General features: G+C 31.3%; 1 protein-coding gene across 7 annotated transcripts; it reads left to right on the forward strand.

The window, feature by feature from the left end:
* The first annotated feature begins 555 nt into the window (after positions 1–555).
* LOC106621537 (uncharacterized) lies at positions 556–27,061 on the forward strand. 7 transcript variants are annotated; one of them, XM_036358506.2, is made up of 5 exons: positions 556–674; positions 10,447–11,353; positions 11,938–12,042; positions 21,969–22,094; positions 25,510–27,061. In XM_036358506.2, exons 2-5 carry the CDS (start codon positions 10,651–10,653, stop codon positions 25,617–25,619), a joined length of 1,044 nt encoding a protein of 347 aa, XP_036214399.1. In that variant the 5' UTR covers positions 556–674; positions 10,447–10,650; the 3' UTR covers positions 25,620–27,061. The 7 variants fall into 7 exon arrangements, with proteins under 7 accessions (XP_036214399.1, XP_036214392.1, XP_014095918.1 ...); XM_036358499.2 differs by lacking the exon at positions 556–674 and adding an exon at positions 8,996–9,081; XM_014240443.3 differs by lacking the exon at positions 556–674 and adding an exon at positions 9,006–9,070.
* The last annotated feature ends 506 nt before the right edge of the window (positions 27,062–27,567 follow it).

Raw genomic sequence — 27,567 nt, forward strand, 5'->3', positions numbered from 1 at the left:
CATAATATATATTTATTTATAATTCATATAATTTTTTAACCAAAATTTTGGTGAACTATTTTTTTAAATTATTAATTGTTATATATATTTTTTTAAATTCATATCAATTTCGTTTTAATTTGTATATATTTTTTATTTAAATTTAATTAATTTTATTATAGCTCATATCTAGCATTTGTTTAGATTTCATTAATATTTTGCCTACCGTTATCCATTTTTCCACGTGTGTGTGTGTCATCCTAAGTGTATGCAACGCATTTTGCCTTACGCTCATACTCAATTTTTCATTTTAAGGTGAAGCAACAACAAAGCGTATTCGTCTTGCGTTCACTCGTTCGCTTTAGCCGCTCTTTTTCATAAGCATTCAATGCAAAGCGTTTTCACCTTTGGAAGTTAAACTTTTTAGGGGTAGTTTCTTCAACTACTTGACCGTTTGTTTGTGCAGGATACGCAGCTATTAAACAACTACTGTTATATCCATATAGAAAAAGATATACATACAAATGCACAAAAGTGTTCTCGTTGCCTATCAACGATTTCTTATGAGTTGCTGATTTTAGTCGTTCTTCAAGTAGACCGGAGTAAAGTTCATTGACGCGCCGACGCTACGGCGAAGACGACAGCTGAGACATACTACTTGTAGACTGTTTGTCAAAACACACATTAGAGTATATGTACGATTATAATTTCTAAAAAAAAAATAAATTAAGTAACAAAATAATTTTATTGCAATTTCTCTGTGAAAAATCATAAATTATTGTATTGTTTTTGGTGAAAGTTTGAAGATCGTGTGTGTCTTCTATGAATTATATATTGAAATATTATTGATGGGAAAAGTTTGAAATCTATGATATAAAAAAGAAATTATAAAGTGAGAGTGATAGTGAAAGATGAAATATGAAATTTATGAAGTGTTGGGTTATAAAAATCAAATTTAAAACTAAATACAGCCTTATACAAAATTCGTTTATAATTCCACAACAACGCATATAAATAATATTTCTTTGTAAAAATAAAGGGTGAATTTTTAGTGCTTTAAAATTTTTTCTTCTAATAAATTATAGAAGAATTATTTTGTCATTTAGATTTAGCAAATTTTATGGAGTTTTAAATTTGCACACTTTTTCGAATAGCCGACCGCCTAAAAAAGGTGATTTTTGGGAATTTTTATAAGGAAAACTTATGCATGAACTATTTAAAAATTTTGGGAATAATTAATTAAAATACACAAAAATAAAAAAAAACTTATTTTTAGAGAGTTAATAATCGCTATTTCTCAAGTTACGAAAAAAACTTGACGCATCACTATTTTTACGACCTTCAGCGTTTCTCAAAACAAAGAAATAGATTATTAATCTGTAAGGTATTACTATACAATGATCCATGATTGTTAAAAAAAAAAATTAATTAACTAAATGACAGACTTTGAAAAGAAATGTCGAATTTCGCTTGGGGTGGTTGTTGACCCACCAAAATTACATTTTTCCTACAATCGAAAAACTGTAAGGTAATTGTATAGAGAAACATATGTACCAACAAGAAAAGTAAAACAAAGTCTTTCAGTTATAACTGCAGTCAATTTGAAAATTTTCTTTTCTTTTTACGAGATTTCCCACTAGTTGTGCCTCTTAAGCCGGCAATAATACGGTGAATATTGTCTTCCCACAAGGTTGATTTATTCATCCAAAGTGATTTACGCTTATGGACTATTGACTTGAGGTTTTGATTTGATTTTATTACCAAAACTACCAACTTCTTGTGGGTACAAGATAGAAAATAGAGTCTGTTTGTTGCGCACCAAATTCAACAATTATACTTATCTATGGTAAGTATTGATTAAGCCACTACTGTTCCTCAAAACTGATGTGTGTGAAGTTTGTCACTGACATCGAGGTTTGGAAATAAATTTTACCGCACATAAATATCAAATATAAGGAGGATAGGATAGAATAGGATTGTGAGAGACATGAGACCTGCTGTACCTTTAAATAATCACCCTATTTTATAGTAAGTCGTTTTAATTATGTTAAAATAGATCTTTAGATACCGTAAACACACCTACAGTTGAATAAATACTAAAGTTTATTCAAAAATCATAGTTTGTTTTATAAAACCACACTAAAACTTATGCTACTTGTATTTTATATGAAAATCATATATCGAAAATTCGCTGCTCAAATGCATGGAAAAACTAGTATACATACATAGATAGTTAAACAAATAAGCACAAGATATGTACGTACATGTATAGTAAAGGAAATCATCCCACAAATGGGAAACAGACATAACAATCAACACTCATAAATTGCGAAAAAATGTGTACGAAATATGCACACACTTTACACAACTGCGCGCAGACGAAATTGAAATACTCGTATATGAAATTTTCTCGGCAGCACTTGTTCATATACATACTTAGATGCATATATTTCTACATACAAAAATTAATATGTGATGTTAATAAATATCTGTCGATGATTGACATTTGAAATTTCATAAATCATGCATTAACAAAGTGTTTTCCAAAGGCCAAACATTTGCAAGCACCGGCACTACACAGCTATTCAAACTATTAGCACGAGCATTGTTTATTTACAAATGTCGCAGTCGGACTGCAACAGCGACCTTAGCATGTGTCGTAGATAAACAAGGTAAAAAATAACGTAAAATAAAAATAACAAAAACAAGTTAGACGTATGAATCATGTGAAAGCGTTCGATCAATAAATTTATGGAACTAATTTAATATGTGTGTTATGTGCAAAATGAATATATTCGCGCAGCTGACCTGCTTATTTGACAAGATATTATTATGCAAACAAAGCTAATGCCACCTTCCTAAATTGGCAAAAAGGACTTTCGCGGAATATAGGATATTCTATATGGTATGTAATATATACATACTCACATACCATATAACAAATTTCCTTTCATTGCTTATTCGCTTGCAAATATTTGTGTCCTACCCCAATTTGCCGGCGTTGAAGGCTAGCCGGCACACATACGCTCCAAGTGGCGTCTCTGAGGAGCAGCAACTAGGCTTTGCTGAAACGCAATTTAAATGGCTTTTTTGCACACAATTTTCGCATTAAATGTGGATTCGTGCAAGTGCTTTTTTAACCACATATAACCTACACTTTAAATGAAATGCAAATTGTTTGCATACTATGGTCCTTACCACTAACCTCTCTCTAATACTACTCAGATATCTCCCTCTGACTTCATTCCATTGTGGCGGCTAGTTGCTGACGTGCTTTAAGGATAACCACATTGCCCTAGTAAGGTTCGGCTTGGTATTTTAATGTCTTCACTTGTACTTTTTGTGAGCACTTGCACAGTATGACATGCGAGTAATTGTTTGGCGCATGATGTCATCTTAATATACATAGCTTTCACTTCGTGCTCTACAACCATTGATTCCTTTAAGGGTAATAGGAGTTTATAGCATATAATCTTTGATGTGCTTGCTTGTGGTTTAATAGGAAATTGGCACATTAACATACGTACATACTATGAGTGGGTATGAAAAGGAATTTTATAATGATTGAGTACTGTGCTAAAATTTTAGAGTAATTTCAACAAATGAACAAGTATACCCTCACCAAGAGATGAGTAAACTTTGCTGAATCGAATAAGCAACTGAAATATATGAAATAAACTGCCACAATTTAATAGAAGCTGTCTTCGATTTGCCATATTTCTGTTCACTAACTTTACGTGTAAAAGTAACAACAGAGTTGGCGATTGTTGAGTTCAATACAAGAACTTGAATGGGAAGGGGGTGGCATTATCGCTTGCTATTCTTTTTGAGCTTTTAGAGTTATTTTAACGTTTTTAAAATAATAATCTGACAAATTACTAATAGAAATCTAAATATATTTTTATTGATTTTTAAAACTTATAATTTGAATTGAAATATAATTTATTCATAAAAAATAAAAGGCATGGACTCTGCTAAAATTTTATGTAGCGACCTCGCCAAGCGTTAGCCAATCGAAACAAATAGATATAGTTTAGAAATAGTATGTTTGTTTGCCGATTTTGTTTTTGTTATTGAAATCAGTTTCAATACCTTTTTCACGCGTTCATTTATTCTTTTTGGCTGTTTCATTTTGTTAAAAAAAAACCGGCCCAAACAGTCTGTTTTGGTCAAGTAATGTGTTTTAAAGTTATTCAATGTTTGCCTACCGATAAAAGTTATTGGTTATTGTCGACTTGATGAGCCCAGTTGAAGTCTGCTTCTCGTTTTTTGTTTTCTTAAGCTATGTAGATATATAGTAGAAACGATGATATTGGTTCTCAAGGTTCTCTTAAATAAAAAAAAAAGATAAGTAAGTAGACTGTTTGTTTTTTAAAGATACTTATGGCACTTCTCGAACTCCATATCATTTCATAATTAAATTTTCTTATGTAGGTATAATTTGTATGCTACTATAAATTCTACAAATATTTTTATGTGGGAATAAAAGCGATAAATTTTAACTCAAATGCCGCGAATTTTAGTAGGTTTCGATGAAGGGAAAATAAAGTAATGATATAAATATTCATTATATATTTAGTACAATCCTCGTAGGAAATCAAATGACCATATGTGATCTAACGCTGAGTTCATTTATCCATATCCGTTTGTCTGTCCGTCTGTATATATACGAATTAGTCACTTAGTTTTTGAGATTTCGATCTGAAATTCATTCATTTCAAGTTCTTGTATAGATAACTATATAGGTTTGACAATATATTTTCACGAAATTTCACATAAATTATTGTCTAAATCAAAGCCTTCTCTTTCTCAAACTGACCGATCAAAATCAAGACAAAGATCTCTTTAACCCTTTTATTCTATTATATGGTAAATACACCTGCCAATAGTATTATAGCTTCGGTGTAACCGAAGTTAACGTTCTGTGATCAGAAAAATAAGACTGTTTCTATAAATATATTTCTGCCTACTTCAAATTTATTTTCCTACAGGTATATGTACCCTCACACACTCTACAGCATAGTATATTAAATGTTGCAACAACAACCTGTGTATTTCTAAGAGAAATAAACTTACAAACAATAATGTATACAAGTGTAAGAATCCCTCTTTAATAGATGACGTTGGGCGCGCAGCATATGTTGATTCCTTTCGAGTTGCCTATAAATAGGCGACCTAAAGAATTCACTTTATGAGCTGCTGCATGCTATTATTAACTAGGGAGTATGAAGCCCCAAAGTATCACTGCATATGTTCCTAAATCTGTATGTATGTATGTTTCTAAGCAGTGTGCTTAACATTAATATAAATTATAAACAAATGAGAAAGTAGGCATGCCACAAACACACATGTACTTATGTATATGTATATAGAAACCCATATATTTATCGCAAGAAAGTCATAAAGGGTGGTGAGGTAGGCACCAAAGAAAGTGTGTCAGAAATGTATGCTAGGAATGAGGAATATGAATGTCGGCGTATACTAGGACTGTCAATTAACAAATGAACGGACGATTAGTATGGCTGGATGAATATTTAAATACCTAGATGATTGGTGTATTTAATCAACACACAGTGTGTGGCACGCGATATTCCATTGTGTGGTGGCTGGTGTAATAAAGTGGCAACAAATTAGAGAAATATATATATAGAGATATACATATGTACATACTATGTGAATAACAAATGCAAAGGAATAAAACCACTTGTAGGGAGCGGCAGATTTTTGAAAATAATAAACTTCTCCAGCTTTTCAGGTAAACGCATAATTGTCAAGTCCTATAGCAAATTGGCGCACAATTGGTAACGTTTTTTTTATCTCACAGTTGTCTCTCTATATATTGATCATACCCCTGTGTTAAATAACTATACTTATATATAAAGTATATGGTAGTTCAAATTCGCATCGACTTTTCTATTTTTTAATCGAATAACCGACAACTTACGAATATCCGGATAGTGCAAACCAAATATTATTATTCGAATAATGCCCTATCCGGTTAGTCGATTAATCGAATACCAAAAGCTCTAGTGTGTACATATGTACATACCTTTACAGGACAACCAAATGTATACATTTATGTGTTTATATTGACAATAAGATAAGATAAATTTAAAAAAAAATTAATGTGCGAATTAATCTCACTTCTGAATTTTTAAATATTTATTTACATAAATATATGGACATTTGGGATACTTCAACTATAGCATTCATATTTACCGAATACTCACAGTAAAACCATAAATCGTCACGTTTTATAAATGAAGTATTGAAGTATTCAACTTGAGAATGGTTACATAACTGGGTTGCAACACCCCATCACTGTTTACAATGACTTCTTGAATATTCCACGAATTGCAGAATAAACAAACAAATACAGATTATTGACATATGGACATCGCTATGTCAAACAAAAATATAAAATATTTGCTGAAGAATCATATAAAGTTCGGCACGCCTTCTTTAAAGTATTGACAATGTCATAAATGTGGTTTCCGGGAAATATTGGGATAAATAATCAATCATCGACAAAGTGTGGGTACCCAGCAAGACAACTGTCGGTTAAATCGTACTTTAATTAACAGAGAACTCTGTCATAGATTTCTTAATTTAAGAGTCCGTATCGCAGCAGTTGGGTCTAGTTAATCGAACTGGGCTTGAATTTTTATCCGGCTTTGAAATATTGCCTCGGCAAACTTTCTCAGAATTTCTTCTGCTCCAATAACAACATAACTAGAGATTTTCTTAAGGCCGTGCCAAAAAAACCACCAGAAAGTTGTACATGTAATGTTTTATAACTTCCAAAATTCGAAAAAAAACTTTCAAAATCGTAGAAAACTAACGGGGGAAAAACCGTATTTTTTAACAAATATTACCCACAGCCCAACGAAGTACTCAAGTTGTATTATATTTGTAAAATTAGATTTTACACAAACAGCCGTGATCAAGTTCAAAATACAAATGACTCTCTAAAATATTCAAAATACAAATGACTCACACAACTTGGGTTATGGCACATGCTCTCCAAGGTCCTGTGTTGAAACAACGACTTGATTAGTTCGAAACCAAAATTTTCTGACTAAAATTAATTCAATTTATTAATTCGGCTCAAAAAGAGAGCATATTTCATCTGCAAGTCAATATTTTTCAATAAAGACACGGATAATCTAAATTGGACAAAGATATTCTAGTTTGAGATAGTCTCGTTTTATTCCGTATGAGCACAGAGTCTACATTCTAATTTCAAAGAAATCTCAAAAAAATGGAAGATCCTTCTAATAGAAACGAGAAAAATAGAAAGGCCTTTGTAGATTTTCGTGATTGAGTTTTTTCGAAATTTATTTTTGTACTACTATATGGTATTAGGGAAGCTTTTAGGCGCAGATACTTATGTATAGGACTCTGTGCTAGTTACACATATATCATGTATGTACGTATATATACCACGTGATGAACCTTAATATTGTTTATTTTATTCTCACAATAAATAAGATACCACTCGTATCTTAGTTTTGTTTCCGTTCAAAATTAGCCCTTTCTACTTGGAATTTCTATATTTATATATACTTATACTTTTATTGCAAAGATACAAGCAATACATTTATTCGCAATAAGCCTAAAAGTCAGAGATGCACTCTTATCTAAATTCATACGCGCTTACTACGCATTCGGTCCATAGTTGCCAACTTGGTAATTTATGCTTTCTTTACGATGTTTTTAAAAACATAAACGTGTAGCGTCTGGTGATCTATTTTGTGGCTTTTCGAGCTCAGTTTACAGGGTTTTTAATATAGTATGTTCGTTTCAAAATTGCTACAAATATTGTATAAAAAGAATGTTCCAATAGTGGTCATCTGACAAGAGGCAGTATTAAATTACCGATAGTAATTATAATTTTTTAATAAAAAAAAGGCATCAATTTAAATAATATATTGTTTTAGAACTAGGTTAGACTGGTTTCAACTTCTCTAAGTTTTGGAGCTTTTTGTAATTTAAAATATGGCAACACTAGCTCCTGCTCTCTTTCACGTTGCCTGAGTAGAATGAAGCACAGTGGTTCAGAGTGTAATTCGTGTGAAAATTGAACAAAATACAATTTACAATACAAGTTATATTTTCAATAAAACATATACAAAATATATAAATGTAAGGCAAATATATATTTTTAAAGAAAAATTATTAAAAAAATAATAAAAAAATGCCGTCATAATATAGGCTGTAAGAGCAAACGAAAAAAAAATAGATAATACAAGCTTACAGGTATTAACCACTTTCGATTTAAGCTGTGATCATTTGTCAAATAGTGAAAATGTTAAAGCAATAAAGAGGTTATACTACAATTTAATTCAATACAATTTAATTAAAAACGGAAGAGTATTTCGATACCTTATTAAAATGGTATACCCTTTTTCTATTTTATATGTGTTGGTTGGTTGAAAAACGCAGTCGCCTGGGGGAGCGCTTGGCTTGGGGAGATGGCCGCACTTAAACCATCATTTAGCCCATTATGCTCCCAAGTTGTAACAAATTTAGTCCTGTTCAGCGACTCTGAGGATTCGATGAAATGCTCTGGGATGATAACTACAATGTTGTTTAGTTCCCTCCTACTTAAAAGTAAAAGCTCTTTAGTCTGATCGCTATCAATACTACTCCAAAGTACGTTTGTGTTAGGCCCTGTGTTGCTAGTATTCCAAGGTCTGAGTTAATCCCCTAGAATATATTTAAATTTTATATATTCTTGGCTATTTCTATTTATTTTATTTTTTAGTACTTTGTTTGGTTCACCACTCTCAAAAATTCAACGAATTGAAGTCAGTTATAGTATAAGTATTATTACCTATATTATTGTCAATAAATTGTGTGTCTACATTAAGTGGAATGATTTAAAATTAAAAAAAATTTTGTGTGAACGAATAACCTAAAAATTAATTTAAAAATGTAATTAAAAATTTGGTAAAACATTAATTCTGTACCACTGTGCGTCACGTTCAACGCGCTCACCGATAGCAAGTAAAAATATATGCTAGTGCGTTCAGTGTTGCAGTGGCAGTGAAAAGCGTCACACGGATATGGTTTTCGGTGTGTACCGAACGTAAGTGGGTGGTAAGAAACCGCTTGATTTTCGTTGAAGTAGTCGTCGCGCGATTGAAACGTGACTTTTGAATGTTAAAAACTATTAGATATATATGTTTGTATATATGTATGTTTGTATGTTAAATTCATTCACTTTTAATGTGGCAAAATATATTTGATTAAAAGATACAGAGCGTTTAACACTTTATTATGTTTACTGACAGGACTGTGGGAGACATGCGTGTGCGTGGGATTCTACCGTAAAAGTGTTAATAAATCTGCGACTGATTAAAAACATGCACTGTGCAGTATATCAAATTTTAAAATTATTTTCAAAATTCCAGTGATTTGGGAATAGATGTGTGTGATATTTGGTTGTAAATGTAAAAATTTAATATCTGTTTTGGTGGAAACTAAAAAACTTAAATAAATAAAATATTTTCAAACATTGCAAAACTTGGATTTTATTGGTTACGACGCCGTATCTTCGGCCCAAGAGAAAAACTGCTCAGACTCCTTGATTTCTCTACCAGCGTTTTGTAGATTCAGATATTTCATCCAACATGCTGAAGACCTGAAAACCAAGGTCTTTAAGTATAAGTGGTATGGTGAAGATAAAAGTACTAGATGATTCTACCTCAGAAGCTAATCCTAACAATTTTGGCAATCGGAATTCGGCAAGAATTTTGAGTAATTGTTTAATGACCGGCCGCTTAAACATTCTAATAAAATTTAATCATAAATAGTACATCTTTTGATTAAAAGTGGTTCATAGATTACAGAATTTTAGAAAAGCTTTTGATGAGTAAAATATTGTTATGCGTTCATAAGTATAAAAATACAATTAGCACCGAAAAAAGGGTTATTCAGATCAGCTCGATCGTTATTCGGTAGTTTTTTATGTGCGTTTTGTTTTTGTTTGCTTTTTAATTTTTTACTTGATAACATCAAATCAGCTGTTTGTTTTGCGTCGTAGCCCAAAAAGTTTTGTTGAAATTTATCAATCAAAGCCGACCAATAAACACTTAAAAGTATACTTCTACAAATACATATGTTTATGTGAATTCTTGCAATGCTTGAAATAGTGCTCGTGGAGAAAACAAGTGATGTGTGAAAAGAATTCGAAATAATTCAAATGCAAAGTAGAGGAGCATTTCTTTTTTTGTTGTTAATTTTTTCTAATGCTAATTAACATTTACTAAGTGTCATGTTTCAGCACTGTACGGCTGCAGTAAAACTGATAATGCGGCTTGAACAATAGCTCGAACAAAACAAAAAAAAAATTAAAACAATAACAAAACAGCTTATAAAAAAATTATATACAAAAAAGTGCACATTGCAACAACAATAATAATTTCTACAACATTTGTTTTTCCGCTTCATTTTCATATATAGGTTTTTTGATGCGTCTCCAAGTAATACGAGTATTATCGCTAGCATTCTATGCATTTAAGTGTCATATTATGTAAACAATGTGTGATTATAAAATACAAAAATAAATTATTTCAACGAAAAGCTTGTTAAACATTTAAGTTACACTACGGTTGCTGCTAAGTGTTTGCGCGTCGGTGTATTAGTGTGGGGCAACGTTGAACGAAGATGAGCGAATGCAAAATGCACACACTCCAAAGTGATAAGAATGCGCGAGCGCAACAACAACTACGAAATTCATCTTTGACTCAACGTTGTTGTAACAGTCAAAATATTTGTTCGAAGCGATTGACCGCTGAGCATTTCAATTCTTCTTATAGAAGAGTTACGCAAAATAGCACAACAACTGATCTGCCAGCATTTAAACAATTCCAAAATTTACTACAACGATCCTATTCGGTATTACACCTAAAGAACAAAACAAATTTTAGCCGTATTTCCAATCTACTCTGCTTACGTTCTAGTCAACTGCGACCGCAGCGCGTCGCGCTTCCGTCTGGGGCGGGTTATCAACAAAGTTCAACGGCAGTTAGTAAAACGAATTCTACAACAACAACAAAGCAAAGTGTTATCGAGCATTGTAGTATTTCCAGCAGCTCGACGCAACAACTATATATAAACGACAAAAGTGGTCGTCAACTAACGCGTTCCCCATCATTGGTCCTACTTATCCTACTGCTATTGTGGTTTTCGCATTTAATTGGTAGCTCCTGTGCGGCGCCACAATCTTGTGTACTCTGTGATATAAGTGATTTTAAAGAGAAAGCGCCTAATATGCAAGCACCATATGAGGAATATCATTTCGAACATCAGGTGACGCGTTTGGAGGCAATAACGGCGTTGAAAACATTTAATGTCAGCAATTATGGTGGTAAGTATCGAACCGATGAGTTTACCTTCGTTCATTTCTTAATAGTTAACTATCAATATTTTGCCAAGTTTCTACTAGAAAAGTATTTCTTAAGTGAGCAGTTTTAGGTCAGTCCAGGCCCTAAAAGGCATAACTTTGAAAATTTATTCTCAGAGTAAAGAAAAAAACCGAATTAATTTTTAAAGGTTTTATAAAACATGTCCCTTTAACCAAAAAAGCGCGGAAATCGAGAGCGTAAGAAGTAGCTAGCTGAAGCTCATAAACGACTACCAGATATTCATAAGAATTGTAAAGAAAACCATCACCCCTTTTCGCTCATGACTTCACGAACTAATAAACTTTTCAGTCCGATGCATTCCAAAAAAGTATTGAGACGAAACTGTCGTTAACAACAGTGATGGTTTTTTACTTTTTCTTAATTCGCTCTTTATGGGAACAATACTATCCATTTTTGCACTCTTCTGTTTTCGGATAACTAGTTGTTTCTTGCAGGAAATAAACGGGGAAAGCCCTGTAGATATCTTGCGTATTTTTAGTTAGGACTTTTTTATAATAATTTCTTCCTCTCTTTCTTTCTCCGGCAGAACCCTCCGGTTGCGCTATCAGCTGCTTGGATAAGGTCATGAAATATTGTTTAGGGCAACAATTTATTAACGATCACTGTTGGTGTGAATTGGGCCACACAGAGGGTGAGTAATATCATTTTAATTATACTCTTTTTTGAATATACTTATAAATATTTATATTGCAAACTTATTAGGAAATTATCTAATGAAATCATATAGGTTTATATGCATATTTATTTATTATCGAGGGTGTGCTTTACTTTCAATTTGAACAATCTTGATTTTTGCATTTGAATTTTGTAAATGAGTAAGTTATCCATATGTATGATGCATAATATCAGATCTATTGGCTAGAATCATTTTGAGTTTTTATTATGTCTAAAACTTAGAATCTTGTTGCACTGTGTAATTTTCTTCCTTTATTTTATCTATTTATTATAATTTTATTCCCATATCAATTGTCACCTCATATTTAGTTCACACAATTAACATAATGCTTGCCTGTCAATTTGTATATGATTTGACAGTGTTCTTAAATATAGCTATTTTGCAACGATTACCCGGTAATAAGTTGCATGGGGAACTCTTGTGTAGACTAATACACGGTAATTACACAGATGCATATACATTAAGGTGGTACAATTACTATTTGGAATAAATATGTATATGAAGCATTCAGTTCCAATCGTGTACTGATTTAGACTGCAAAGCAAAAAAAACATATATCCCGTACATTAATACATATGAGTATATTTGTGTAGGCCATTTGCTAATTGATTAATTTAAGGACTTTCCCACACGCTCATCAACCAATTGTTGATGTGCAAATACCGTTAGAATTTTCAAAACTGATTTATATAATTTTAATTTAAAATTTCATACCTTTAAAATAAAAAATCGCAATAAATCAAAGTCATCGGCTATAAGCTTTTAATGTTAAAAAAAATATTTTAATTAGAGTTGCAGAAAATTACATTAGAGTAGAAACTGGAAAAACGTTTCGCCTTAGTTCTGATGAATATGTATGTACAACATATATATAATGAATAAGTATATTTATCTCTAATCAAAATGCTAAATCAAATTAGCATTAATTTACACGTCATTTGTTAATTATAAATATGGAAACAAAATCACATTAAAAGTGGTTTAAATGGGTATTGAAGTGGAAATATTAAATGCATATCTACGTTTTTATTTATGGTACATATGTACATACATTCATATGTACAAATGTGCAATTATGAATATATAATATAACATTAAATTAAATTTAAATTAGAAACTAAATATTAGTCATTTCATGTGGAAAGCTGATTTCTTCGGATACGGATACCACAATTCGAGCTTCAGCAAATTTTTACATTTTTATATACATACAATTCAAACTTGGACATACTCGTATTTCTTTTACTAAACGTCTTACATTATCCACCCGATCTTTAGGTTGATTAGAAGGTTTAATTTTATGATCCAAAATTTTTTAATGTTTTAGTTTTTTTTTTTTGATGGAAAATTGTCGGATCACCACTACACAAGCTAGTTTTTGGCTCACCCTCATAGATATAGTACACTGCGAATCAGAGACGGCGCCTAATTTATCATAGATAAAATTCATCGCGTACAAAACTAAACCTCGTACAATAGAATAATATATGTATGTCTGTGTCTTTAATCAATGTTAGATAAAAATATTGAATATATCTGCAGCCTAATGAATATATAGATATGTATTTATTGTATGTATGTGTATGTAGTATAAGTCGTTATCCCAACCAACGAGTTAACCAATTGTTTCTTTTCTACACAAGAAAACAAGTTCTCTTTTACGTGTTGTCGGTTGTCAGACTTTATGCAGAAGTAGACCAGTTACATATTAGTTTAAAAAATGCCCATTTGTCTAGTTCAATTTATATGCACCTGAATAATTTTAATTCAGATTTTATACAGGTTGTCTGTACCTTTATTGAAAAAATACGTATTCGCCGATGAAACTATTATGTCTTTATTGGCAAGAAATTGGTCAAGGTCTGGTGTGTTTTGGTTGTTTTATAAGGTTGGCGTATTCGCCACTCTTCAAATTAAATATTACAAAAAGAGTGAGAACAAAAAAACTGTCAACTGTTTCAACTATCGCAAACATCTGATCATTTTTCATAGTTAGAAGTAAATACTATTATATAATATTATTTCGGATAAACAAACTTTAATTTTGTTTGGTTAGTTATGTATTTTTTATTAGACCGTATATAATATTATTTTCAATGAAGTATCTTTACAAATATATGTTCTTCTCTAAATTAAGGAGGTTTGAATACCCCTATGCATTTTCACCAGGATTTCTGCTGTTATAAGTATGTATGTACCTATAAAGTCAATGATACAATCACTCATTTCGCTGTCTATATCATAATTTAAAGCAAACACTAACTAACAAAAGTATGAGAGTATGTTTATTGAAGAAAGAAATGGACAACCTATTATCTACCGACAGTTGGGTGATTATTGTTCGCATTGCTTATTCCACGTTGCTGGAACGGTTTATTACTTAGCACAAGACAAACTTTTGCATTTTGTGTTCGAAGGTGTTGGTGAGCACATAAACAATTGCTAGACAACACCAGTTCGTGATAGGTGGCATTCTTGTTCACCTAAGGGCCCACTCACTAATGGTGCAAAAAGGTAAAGCAAACACCTTTCAATTGGAAATGAACATTGTTGTAGCCAAAAAGAACAAAATAATTGAGAAATAAATGGACACGGAAATCGCGGCACTTCATGTGATATATTTGTAAGCGCGGCTTTATAGAAACAATAGAAAAAGAATGTTTTAAATAAATAAAGAATTCATGCCAATAAGGGTAGCGCCACTTCCGTTGCTTAAAGTCGTAGCAATAATATTATATGGAAATGATTTTTAATGTAATTTTAAAATTAGAAAACTCAGTGTCAAAGATGTTTTAGAGATATTCAGGAATATACTAATTTACATATAATCCATTTGGATCTCAACTATACTATTTTATCACTTTCAAAATAAAATATTTCGTATGATCAATATAGTGCGACTCCGATATCCTTTTGACCTACTACTACCACTCGCCCTTAGCGAACTTTATCTTGCCGCAATCGTAGGGATTCTTACTGGACACTGTCAAATAGGCATTCATGCGGTAAGGGTAAAAATCCTGTCGGACGCTAGTTGTCAAAGTCGTATAGAGGAAAGTTAGGTGGAAAAATCCAGGCACTTTCTCCTCCATTGTACAGCCTTTGCAATACTGAGGTTGAAACATCTCGGCAGTCTTACCTTCGGCAAACCAGAAGACATAGCCGAAACTGACATTAGCCGTCTCAACAAATGTGTGATATGCTCAAAACCTTTGTCAATTTGTAAGGGTCTTAAGATCTATTATATAGGAGTTTTAGGTACCACGACAAAACGACGTTCTAACCTGCCCAAGTGAGATCCCTGTTAGAATCGACCTCTTAACCTAACTATCCTTACCCAGCCTGAAGAATTTTCGCTTGAAGTTGGTGTATTTAAAATTTGGCGTATTTTCTCTTTGCTGTTGCCCATCTTTGATGCTTGCTGAAACAAAACTACGTCGAACAAACACAAAATTATTTGAGCAGTTTTTTAGAACGATCTTATCGTTCTAACGCTTATAGTCGATATCGATCGGTCGTTGCTAAAGCCATCTATTGGAAAAAATAAAGATTAGTAAAAAGATATCTTTAATGTAATTTTCTTTAAATATTTGATAACAAAATATTGGTAATTCCAAATTGTTTATTAAACAATATTGCACTGGCTCAAGATCTTAAGAAAAAATAAATATTGCTAAAAAATACAAAAACCTATAAAAAGTCATTCTCATGTTGAAAATGGCTTCATGAGTTTTGAGTGATGTTTAAATTGAGTTTGCTCTCATTTAGCTGCCAATATTGTTGTCATACGCTCAATGAAGTCCTATATCAATATTCTACATACTTATATAGATATTTATATTATATGTACATATATTCCTATTTTCGCAACGCCGATTAAAAATATTTGCCATGATCCTCTGCGATTAGTCGCCGGCAATTAAGCTAAACAACTTCTCACTGTCGATCATTGTCCATGAACACCGGCAGTCCGTCCAACGCTTCGATGCTCGCCTCGCTTAACGCATTGCAATACGATTTAGCTAAGCAATGTGCGTACGCGTATTTGTTTTTTCTATTTTTTGCGTAGCGATTGCTTAACGCTTCCGTTTAATGCCGTAGCGCCATTGTTTGCAGCACACAGACAGCAAAAATAGAAAATAGAAATATTTTCAATTTATTTAAAAGATTTTTTTATAATCCCTAAAGTAATGGCATTGCAATTGCAACTTTTATGTAGAACTTTATGATTAATAATGCAAATAAAATTTTTTACTTGTTTATTTATGTAATGCTCGCACATCCGTTCACCTACCAATGATCAGCTGATAATTTGAAAAAAGCACTTCAAGTTCACATTACTTATGTAATATATGTGGCATATTAACCTAGTTTTCAAAGAAGCCGCTGTCGATTGCAATCAAATCAAATTAATTTATTATTTGTTACAACAAAACTTTAAACACGTTTAGGTCAATTTCAAAAAAATTATGAAAATTGTAAGCGTGTTTTGAAAAAATTACTTGAGCACACGCAAATCATGGGTTTTATCAACCATCAAGCATGTATGCTTGAGTGTACAGGGTAGTTAATAAATATTTAATTTATGAAAAAGTATTACATTTGGCCTCAAAAAAATATTTTTTAACATTTTATAAAACTGATGACATTCGTGAGATAAACCGACTTCCGCTGATAGATATTTTTCGATGGTGTAGAAATCGTCTTACACTTTAAAAAATATATATTATATTAAAAATTCCCAAATATATTAAAAATCTGGTATTAAGACAAATGTTTGCTCACATATCCTTAAGGGTTATATCCACTTGCAAGTCAGAAAAAACGTTTTTTATAATTTTTGTGAAAAGGCATTTTATTTGATAAATAAAAAATGTACACTTAAATAATTTAACGTACTCTAATAATCGGTAATTCGTTTTGAAAAATTTTGGATTCCCTTGTTCCCGTAACTTATCTCCAGGAGGACTTCCGAAAAAAAGGGTCTGGCTTTGAGGAATATTTTTCTGCATAAAATTATCACAAATCCAAAAACCAATTTACTATTTATTATTATAATAGATAAAATACAGGTAATGATGAAGGCATAGTAAAAATTAGATTTTTAAGAAAATGGCGGCAAACCAAAAAAGTCGTTTCAAAAAAAATTTACATTTCCGTGTTTCTAAAAAAATAAGAACGTTTAAATCCTTATCGACTCTGAAAACAGCGTTCGGAGAAAAACGTGATAACAAATTTTGGAGCCGATTACACTAAGTTAAAAAATGATTCAAAGTAAACTTGTATTTGTATAACCCGTTACAATGAATTACAACTATTATTCACAGTAATTTCTCCAAACTCGAAATTACTAAATTGGAGTCACATTGCCTACTTTTCTAACGTATTTGTACTTGTAGTTTGTAGTTTTCCTTTTAGTAAAGGAATCTACAGCACTTAGCAAGTAATGACTTCAGCTAAACTGTGCTGCTATTAATTTTCGTAGTTGTGGCTGATTAGTGTCACATTGGCACTGGTTGCATGTGAATATGTGTATTAAATGGGATTGAAATCATGGCAAAGTAATTGGAAAAGTCATGCTGATATATTTTAATAAACGACTTGGCCTATTTGGCCTAATTAAACATATTTGTCACCTGGTCATCATTTATATTGTATAAAGTGAGATAATTTTTAGTGGAGTAAATTTGCTTAAATGCTGTAGTTTAAGAAAATCAAGTGATTTTTAGATTAAAAATAATATTTTTCTTTATAAAGTATCTAAAATATCAAACAAAATAAAATACTATATTTTTTTGTGTAACAACCAAATACATGGGCTGAAAAGACTTTGGTCTGAAAATTCTGCCTAATTTTGTTCTAAAGGTTCCATCGATCCAATAATGCACATTAATATAGACTATGGACATGTTCGAGTTAGTAGAAATTAGAGCTTAATTTTGAAATGTCAAGAAACTTTGCGAGTATACTAGTTGAGTTGAGAGATTTACAGTATATACAGTTTTTGTTACTAAAAAACAAAAGACTTTCAGCCCAAGTAGTAGGTCGAAAAAAAGTAGATATTGCTCGATATTAGACTCTTAGAAAACACTATCCTATTTGTGAGTTGGTGCGGAAAAAAAAAACAGTTCTTCCTTCTCTCTACTAGTGTCTAGCTCTAGCACTTATTACAAAAATGAAAAATTCAAGGTTGTTATTAGATATAATAGTGCATCAAAATGGGGATTTAGATTCCAAAACCAGAAAACATTGATAACAATCAGACGAAAATTTTTCGCAAATTTATTTTTACCCAAAAAAAAAAATAAGGTTAAGTTGCCTTATGAATTATATTTACCATAAAATTATTAAAAGGATTATTAGTACATATTTTCTGTTCTCCATCTAAATTTTAATTTTGAATCTGTTCAATGTAAACTGATGGGTTTATATTATCAAAAATTTAAAGCAACATTAATCATATTAACATTTTTGCTTTATATGTCTACATTTATAAATGTTAATGTAAACATTTTCAATTGCAATTTAAATTGTTAATGTTACCATACCCATTGCATCAACCATCAAGCGATAATATAAGAACTCTACCTTGTAAATGTGCATTCAGATGGAAAAGTATTCCAAAAAAAAATCAAGAAAAATTAAAACTAAATACTACAGCGGCAATAACATTGTGCATCAACGCATTACTGTTGCACATATTTACATATTGTGTACATATATATACTGTATAAAGTGCTTCCTCTGGTGCTTTCCCAGTTCCATTGGCTGCTTCTTAGTGCCTTCTTGCGGTTTTTCACTAAATATAAAATCATAGTAAATAATTTTAGCGAAAGTAAATTATATGGAACTTACATATGTTAGGTATCAATAAAGTATTAGCAGGGCGTCGATTTGTTTAACGATTTGCGCGCAATTAAATTTTATAACAAAGTGAATGAACTGAAACAAAAACTATTTTTAATTCGATTGAATGGTATACTTATGTGAATTCGAAGGGAGTTCGAGTTGAACATTTAATTTGATTTAAGGGGCACACCTAAAGTGTAAATAAATATTTCAAATAGTTATTGGGTTACAGCTCTTTAAAGTGTAGCTGCTCAACTCAATTTACATCAGTTTATCTTTAAATGCATTTTTTCTCAAAACTACATTTTTCAAATTTGCTTAACTGATTGCTCGGAGACAAGTGACTCGATCACTATCAAATATTTTCTGCATGTACCTAGTTCTACATACAAAGATCTACCAGTTTTTTGATCTGATTAAAATTCGAATCTTGGCAGGCCAAAAACGACCATAATTTTGGGTAATATTCAACTTTTTTTAAATACCGCCATTTAATATTTTTTTTTAATTTTTTTTGACCTGAGGTCTTTTTACAGACAATATGTTCTAGTGGAGAACGTTTTTTTAGGTTTCATTTACGTAGAAAGCCGGAATCCCTGCAGCAGTGGAGCATCTTTCTTTAAATTCTTTCTTTAAAAGTTTTACTGTGTACTCGTATTTTTTAAATATGTATAAATTTACCCTCAAGACACACTAGTTGTGCCCTTAACTGTCAATATTTTCTGAAGTTAGAGCATAGTTTTGAGTTTTAGACAAGTACAAGTATGATATATTTTTCCATAGTACCTAGATGAAACACAGGGACTCATAGGTGAAGATGTATCTGAATTATTACAATTTATTTAAGGTAAAAATGTATTGCTGATAAATTTTGTCTAATTTGTATAAGTTAGTAAATGAAATTAAGAGGCAACGCTATTAAAGAAAAAAAATTAAAATTAAATGCTTTGCTTTTTTTAAAGATAAAAATATAAGCAACCAGTATTATTTTTCTCAAACATATTTACTCATATTCGTAGTAGAAAACCAATTAGTATTTTTGTCTTCGAACTCGCCTTGTAATGTAAAAGTAAAACTAATTAAAGTTTATGTTTATTGCACATTTACTTTTATGCTAATTTGTGCAATGACGTAGAACGAAATTGTTGAGGAGAACTTCTATTTTTATTAGAACAAAAAAGTGAAACGAACTTCCTGTAACCTAGGTACAACAAGAAACATAGACAAATGAGGTAATAAATTATTTTTTTAAATGTATTTCTCAGGTATTTTGTGGTTCGTATTTAGAGGTGTATTTAATAGGTGAGCAATATTATTTTGTGCCAACAAAGCGGAAACACAAGTTAGAATGTTTTATAAACGTTATGTAATTAACAAGATTTGTGCGATCATTGATAGGAAGAGTTTTAAACAATTTTAAAATAAAATAATTTTGCGATTTATGAAAGAAAAGCAATTTAGAAAATAAATATATATCCTTTTGCTTGTTTCAAATTATTTTGTTAATTTACTGAATTTTTCATAAACATACAATTATATTTTTTAAAGAAATGTGCAGGAAGTCGTAAGTAAAGGGGAACCGATCAGCGCGGCCAATTTGGTTAAATTTCGCTACGAACTTCTACCCACCATTTTCACCAAATTTGGCCCCGTGCGATTAATTTTTGCTTTTGAACTAGAAAAAGTCACTCGCAGAAATTCAAATAACCGTTAAATAATGAAATTGCTTAACTCTGAGTCTGTCTGACTGTTGCATATACATATGTAGCTGCCATACAAACTGGGCGATCAAAATCAAGTATAGAAACTTTTTTTATGTGTGAAGGGTATTACAGCCTCAGTGCAAGCTAAGTTAACGTTTTCTCTTGTTATTTTTTAATTTGTTCTCAATATTATCGGCATTTTGAAGCTTAAACTATGATCAGGAGACAATTTTTTTAGTTCCTCCTTATGGTGCATACATTTTATTGTTTACTAATAGTAATTTAAGGCAACTATAATAATAGCGTAAAACTGCAAACTACAAATTGAAAAGAAGAAAAAACTATGTACATAGGTTAAGTTTATAGATATTTTCACACTTCAAAAATAGAGCAAAACTCTTGCTTCGGAGTACATGAGATAAAAACGAAGAAGAAGCATCGCTTTACGGGCCAGTAACATTTATATTTTCGAATGCACCGAAAGTGAATTACGAAAAAATGGCTATCAAAAAGGCAGAAAAAATAAAAACATCTGTTACATTTGAGTTGCTGGAGATGAGCAACGAAACGAAAGCAAAATTTTATGTTTCAGAGCGTTTTGATTTGCTGGAAACATGCTATAAACTTTTAGTATTCTTCGGTGTGCGGGAAATTTGGTAACTTTTACGAGCTCCAAAAGGAAAACAAAGCGAAAGCCTCAAATTTACAAAGCGCATGGAGCTTCCCTCATGGTTTACAAGCTCATATTAAATTTTAAAAATAACTACTATACAAATACATATATATGCATGTAGATACATATTGGGTACGAGTATATTCGTACAATTTAACACCAAAATTTATTATTTATCAGCATTTGTAGTTTATGAACTCATTTTGCATTACACGAAAATATTTTTATAGCCGCTAGTAAAATACACAAAACAGCAACAAAAACAAATAGGAGAATGTTCATGAAAGTGAAACTGCATTCTACTAACACACATACATTCGAGTATGTATGTAGAGGTGTTGCACTAATTTGTGCAATATAATATATGAACTAGAGTGGCTGAGGTCAATACTTACTCGTGGGTGTTGAGTAGAACAAAGATTTAATATTACTTTTTATTGTACATTTTGGCATGTTATTGAAAATTTTTATTACTGCGTCTGCTATATGTTACACTTGTTTAGATTAGCGTGTTTTGTGTATATCAACTCATATATGAAATTTGCAACAACATTTGAGCATGAAATTATTAAGAATTTTATGTAGTGCACTGGTGTATTTAGTCATAACTTTTAATATTTACTTTAATTATTATCGTTTTATATATATATTTTCAGAGGGTCTGCCATTTGTGCCACACATTTGTTATGTGGGTGAGAAGCTTTATAAGGCTACCGTTGGTTCTTGCTATTTCTACGAGCAGGTGAAAGAGTGCTGTTGTGCGCCAATTTTGGCAAAACAATGTAAGTTGGCTAATAATTTTACATTTGACTCAGTCAAGAACTTCCAACCCAATTACCTTAGGTTATGGAATTTATATTTTAATGGACGATGTGATTTAGGAATAACGCGACAGTTGACTCCTTATTATATCTCAGAACCATTAATAAATAATTTCAACGATTTTTTTTCGAAAATTAAGAACGATACGAGTAGTTGAAGTGAGGCATCGCATAATCGATTTTTAAACAAATATTCCATGTGATTACCCGTAAATATGGTAGATAGATTTTTACAACTTTACTGCATCAATAAAAATACGTAATTTCACGCTCCTAAAAATATTTTCACAAATCAGCGCAAAATAGCCCATTAGCACCCTCTCGTTAATTCTAGCTAAAATGAAAAATGAAAATTAGCCAATTTTTCTTTTCAAGTTATACGGAATTTATGTGCAGGTGTTCACAAAACAAAAGCACTATACTATAAAAAATACATAGATATCGAATAAGTGCATAGCATTTAAATTATAAACAAATAGGTCGAAAAAATGATTTATAAAAGCCTCACATAAATAGGTGTGTATGGTATACAATTTGACGTGAAGCGTATACAAATACCAAAATATAAGGAGGAGTACTTAGTAATGAAAAATAAGCAAATATTAATAATGATAATGAGGTTAGTGTAATAATGAAAACAAATTTTAAATATTAAATTTTTCGAACGAAGATAAATAAATAGATTTCAATAATAACAACGAAATAAAATATATTTAGAGTTAAGTAATTAGCAGGAGAACCTTGAGTTAAATAAATTTATGCTTCTGGAAATGTAAATGAATACAAGATGTATAATATTTTTTTTAATGTTCGAGTATATACTATTTATAATACATCAGGGCGGGTCGTATTTTTTTGAGTGGACTAGTCTCTATTATTTAATATTATATTTTGTTCATCCGGTACTCATCTCATATAGCTTGCGTCAAACATTGATTTACATAAAAATCAAAAGTCAGATCTTCACATACCACATTGGTCAGTAAAACGCCGATATAATGAATACTGTATTGAATTTATGCTTCTTATTTTGTAATTCCAGTAGTTCCTTAAACCACAAAGTTGCAAATTAATATTCGTCACTCGTCTTTGACTGCGCTGCTTAGTCATCTCCATAGATTTTGCAGAAGACCAAAGCGGCATAAATATTTAGTTATGTACATACTTATGGTTATATATGTATAGATATTATTATTTACATTTTATAAAGAAGAAAGCAGTAACCATTCGAATTGCCTCTACTGTTTTATATGAAATTTGTATAATTATAAACATTAATTTGTTTGCTCTTCTCCTTTGTGACGTCCATTGCATTGAGTCATGGTCGATTACTTTGTATACCTACTTTTGTACTTTTCAAATATGGCACGACTGTAATACTTCCTAAAATGTTGTCATATATCTGTGTATCTGGCAATGAGTCAAAGCTACATTCATAAATAATTATGATTACCATAATCCTTGTTCTGTCACCATTTAATTGTTGAAATTGCACTTTGAATGGAGATTGGAAACGTTTTATTGCTTGTCTATAACTCCAGTGATATTATAATGCAAATTATAAAACAATATATTTGGTATATACATATGTAATAAGCATAGATTTTTCACAAATAGAAATAGGTAGTAAAGTATAAGAGCTCATCTCAAGCTCGTCATTGGTGTGAGGATATCATGCTGTTAACTTTACTTTTAAAATATTCTCATAAAAAGAGATCACGAGGAGATAAATCTTGAATACTGCGTGGTCAGTCAATATAACCTCTTTTTAATATCGAACATCTAGAAATTTTTGTTTACAGAAAGTGTATGGTATGATTTAGTGGGTAAGTAAAGTAAAGAAAATAATATTAAAATAATTGTGAAGCCTTTTTATAGTGAGTGACAGTGTATATCATCTGATGTTTATATAAAAAAATGTTTATTTTTGACGAAATTTTTATAGTTGGGTATGAAACTATCTCAAAGAACTTCTCGAATGATCTTCTAACAAGAAAAATATTTGTATTTTTATATTTTAATTATTATTTTTATACTCTCGCAACCTGTTGCTACAGAGTATAATAGTTTTGTTCACCTAACGGTTGTTTGTATCACCTAAAACTAATCGAGTTAGATATAGGGTTATATATATATATAAATGATCAGGATGAAGAGACGAGTTGAAATCCGGGTGACTGTCTGTCCGTCCGTCCGTCCGTCCGTCCGTGCAAGCTCTAACTTGAGTAAAAATTGAGATATCTTTATGAAACTTGGTAGACATGTTTCTTGGTACCGTGAGACGGTTGGTATTGCAGATGGGCGTAATCGGACCACTGCCACGCCCACAAAACGCCATTAATCAAAAACAAATAACTTGCCATAACTAAGCTCCGCAATAAGATACAAGACTCTTATTTGGTACACAGGATCACATTACGGAGGGGCATCTGCAGTTAAAACTTTTTTTAAAAAGTGGGCGTGGTCCCGCCTCTAATAGGTTTAATGTGCATATCTCCTAAACCGCTAATGCTATAATAACAAAATTCACTATAAGCAAATGTTTTTAGCACTTCTATTGACGGTGTGAAAATAGTTGAAATCGGGTGGCAACTCCGTCCACTCCCCATATAACGGTACTGTTAAAAACTACTAAAAGCGCGATAAATCAAGCACTAAACACGCCAGAGACATTAAATCTTATCTCTGAGATGTTATAAATTGGCTTTATAGGAACGCGTTCAAAATTAGTCAGTGGGCGTGGCACAGCCCACTTTTAGGTGAAAACCCATATCTTGAGATCTGCTCAACCGATTTCAACCAAATTCGGTTCTTTTCATGTTTCTATGTCATAGTGCGAAAATGGGCGAAATCGGACTACAACCACGCTTACTTCCCATGTAACACCATTTTCAATTCCATCTGATTCTTTCACTTTCCACTATGCAAATCAGGTAACAATGATTATATCGGGGTAAAACTTTGCGTGAATAATGCAATTAAAGTATGCCACCTTGCGGCCAAAAATTGTCTAAATCGAACCAAAACTGTTCAAACCCCTAAGTACTAACTATGTGGACCCCAGTGCCTATAGTTGACCTTCTACCGAAAATATCAGTCAATCCACAAAGAAATCTCAAACGAGTATACCATTTGACTTTGCGAGAGTATAAAATGTTCGGTTACATCCGAACTTAGGCCTTCCTTACTTGTTTCATATTCATTTAATTTATATAAAATTTAATTGACCATCCAAAACATAAAATGGGGCCCCTAATTTATATGGGTATCTAATACGTATATTAATTAAATTTATATTTTGTCATGTTATATTTTTAATCAATTTTAAAATTTCAAATAAAAAATAATAATTAATTTTTTTTTCTTCACTTTACAGGGCGTTACATTTCGGTAGCTTCCCGACAAATGAACACTGGTTCCTTACTGCTGCTGGCCGTTCTATTGACACTTTTAAACGTCGAAAGCAGGCACGCTATTAATGTTTAGGATGTAAAACGAGGAAATGCGACAAAGTGAATGTGCTAACAAAACTATTATACTCAGTGCAACATGTGGCAGTAGTATAAAATCATGAAATTAACTACTTAAATAACTTTCGTAATGATATATGCATAGTAAGTGTAACTGAAGAGGTCATCAATGTGTTGCTGGTTACGCTTATTATTTCTGAGAACTCAAAAAAAATGTTTCAAAAGCGTGAAAACTCAATAGTCTGTAGAGCTATAATGGATGAAAAGTGGAAAATATATGTTGTCAACAATGAACCAGGCATTTTGGAAACCTGTCACAGGAATAAGAGAAGGTTAGATTCAGGGCCGTAGAGAGAAAACCAGAGCATGCTGACAATTGTAGTGAATTGTTAGAGAAAAAATCTGCACAAAATTGTTGCACAGCACCGGGCCTCGCTGAGAACTCTGGGCCCGAGAGAAACTGTCGCCGAACTTTCCCGTCTCTCCTTCTCCTTCACTGGTTATGGCGTTTGTTGTGGGGGTGTTCCATAAGTTCATACACCTAATTCTGTTTTCACATGTTAGATTGGTTCCAGAAAAAAATTGTTAAAATAGACAATAATCGTTCCCATAAATTTGTGCTATTTACAATTGCTCGGACCAGTAAACTTGTGTGTATCCACATCCTCTAAATCCTACTTTGTGAAATGGAATAAATATATAGCTATAAAAAAATTATTTTCAAACTGTGTAAAAACAGTTTAGGTGTATACTTGTACATATATCATACAAAAAGGTTTTGAATATTGTAACAAATCAACTTCCAAATATACCTAACCAGACTTGGAGCCATCATACCAAAGAAAAGTAAAGTTACTAAAGTGAACACACTTTAGACTAAGCACTTCTTCTCATGCTAAACTGAATATATTCAACTATTTTGGAATTTCCAAACTTTTTTTCTTTACCTTTATCGCATCCGAAGATTTTGACGACGAAAACTCACAACAACAATACCCAAACGAATGTGTTAAATTAGTTTTAAGCGAATTTTAAATAAAATGTTTTTTTAAATAAAATACTATCAATTAAATAACAAAATGTGAATAGTATAGACGATAATATGCATTCAATAATAAAAATGTGTACATTTGTATCTATTTTAACATTTTAATAAACTCATCCTTTATTATATTATAACAACAAATCTTAAAAATATTTAAAATTATTTTTGCTGTCATATATGAAGCTGTTGTCATAATATTTTTAATAAATTTATTAAATGTAAAACTGTACTGTATAAATATAATTTAAATTTAAAAAACATAAATAAAGTAACAAGTCGTAGTAGTATATGTAGTGTTGAAGTTATGAAGAAAAAAATATTTTTGTATATATATATATGCATATGTATGTATGTTTGTGCGGAGCAAAGTACGATAAATGTGTATGAACAAATAAAAAGAACGATTAAGTGAATTGCGTGTTTTATTAAATAAATATCTAAATTAAATATTTTCAAGACCGGTAAGTAGAAAGGAAGAAATTTAAATTGCCACTTGTCCATCCACTTGTGAATTTCAAAAAACCGGTTTTGTTATATGTATTGAATGTACATATATTTGAGAATATTCTCCGAAATTTTAAAGTGGATCTGGCAAATAGTTAGTTGAGATATAGGCGTATTTGGAAAACAATTTTTAACTTAGTGTAATTTTTCATGAAACACTGTTTTCAGAGTTGGTAGAGATCGATATGCTTGAAATTTTCACACCACCTTCTTAGATATACATATTTCTCACATAATGATCGAATTAATACGATTTTTAATATTAATTTCGATTTTTAAGCCACTTTGAGGTGTACATTTTTCCTCAAAAAACTATTATCGTTGGAAAGTAGCCATTTTGTCAAAAATTAAAATTTAACTAGTCCTTCGATCATTACCTGTATACAATTAGTTATAATTCTATTTGGTTTTTGGA

The sequence above is a fragment of the Bactrocera oleae genome, chromosome 6 (genome assembly GCF_042242935.1).
Source record: "Bactrocera oleae isolate idBacOlea1 chromosome 6, idBacOlea1, whole genome shotgun sequence".
NCBI classification, from domain to species: domain Eukaryota; kingdom Metazoa; phylum Arthropoda; class Insecta; order Diptera; family Tephritidae; genus Bactrocera; species Bactrocera oleae.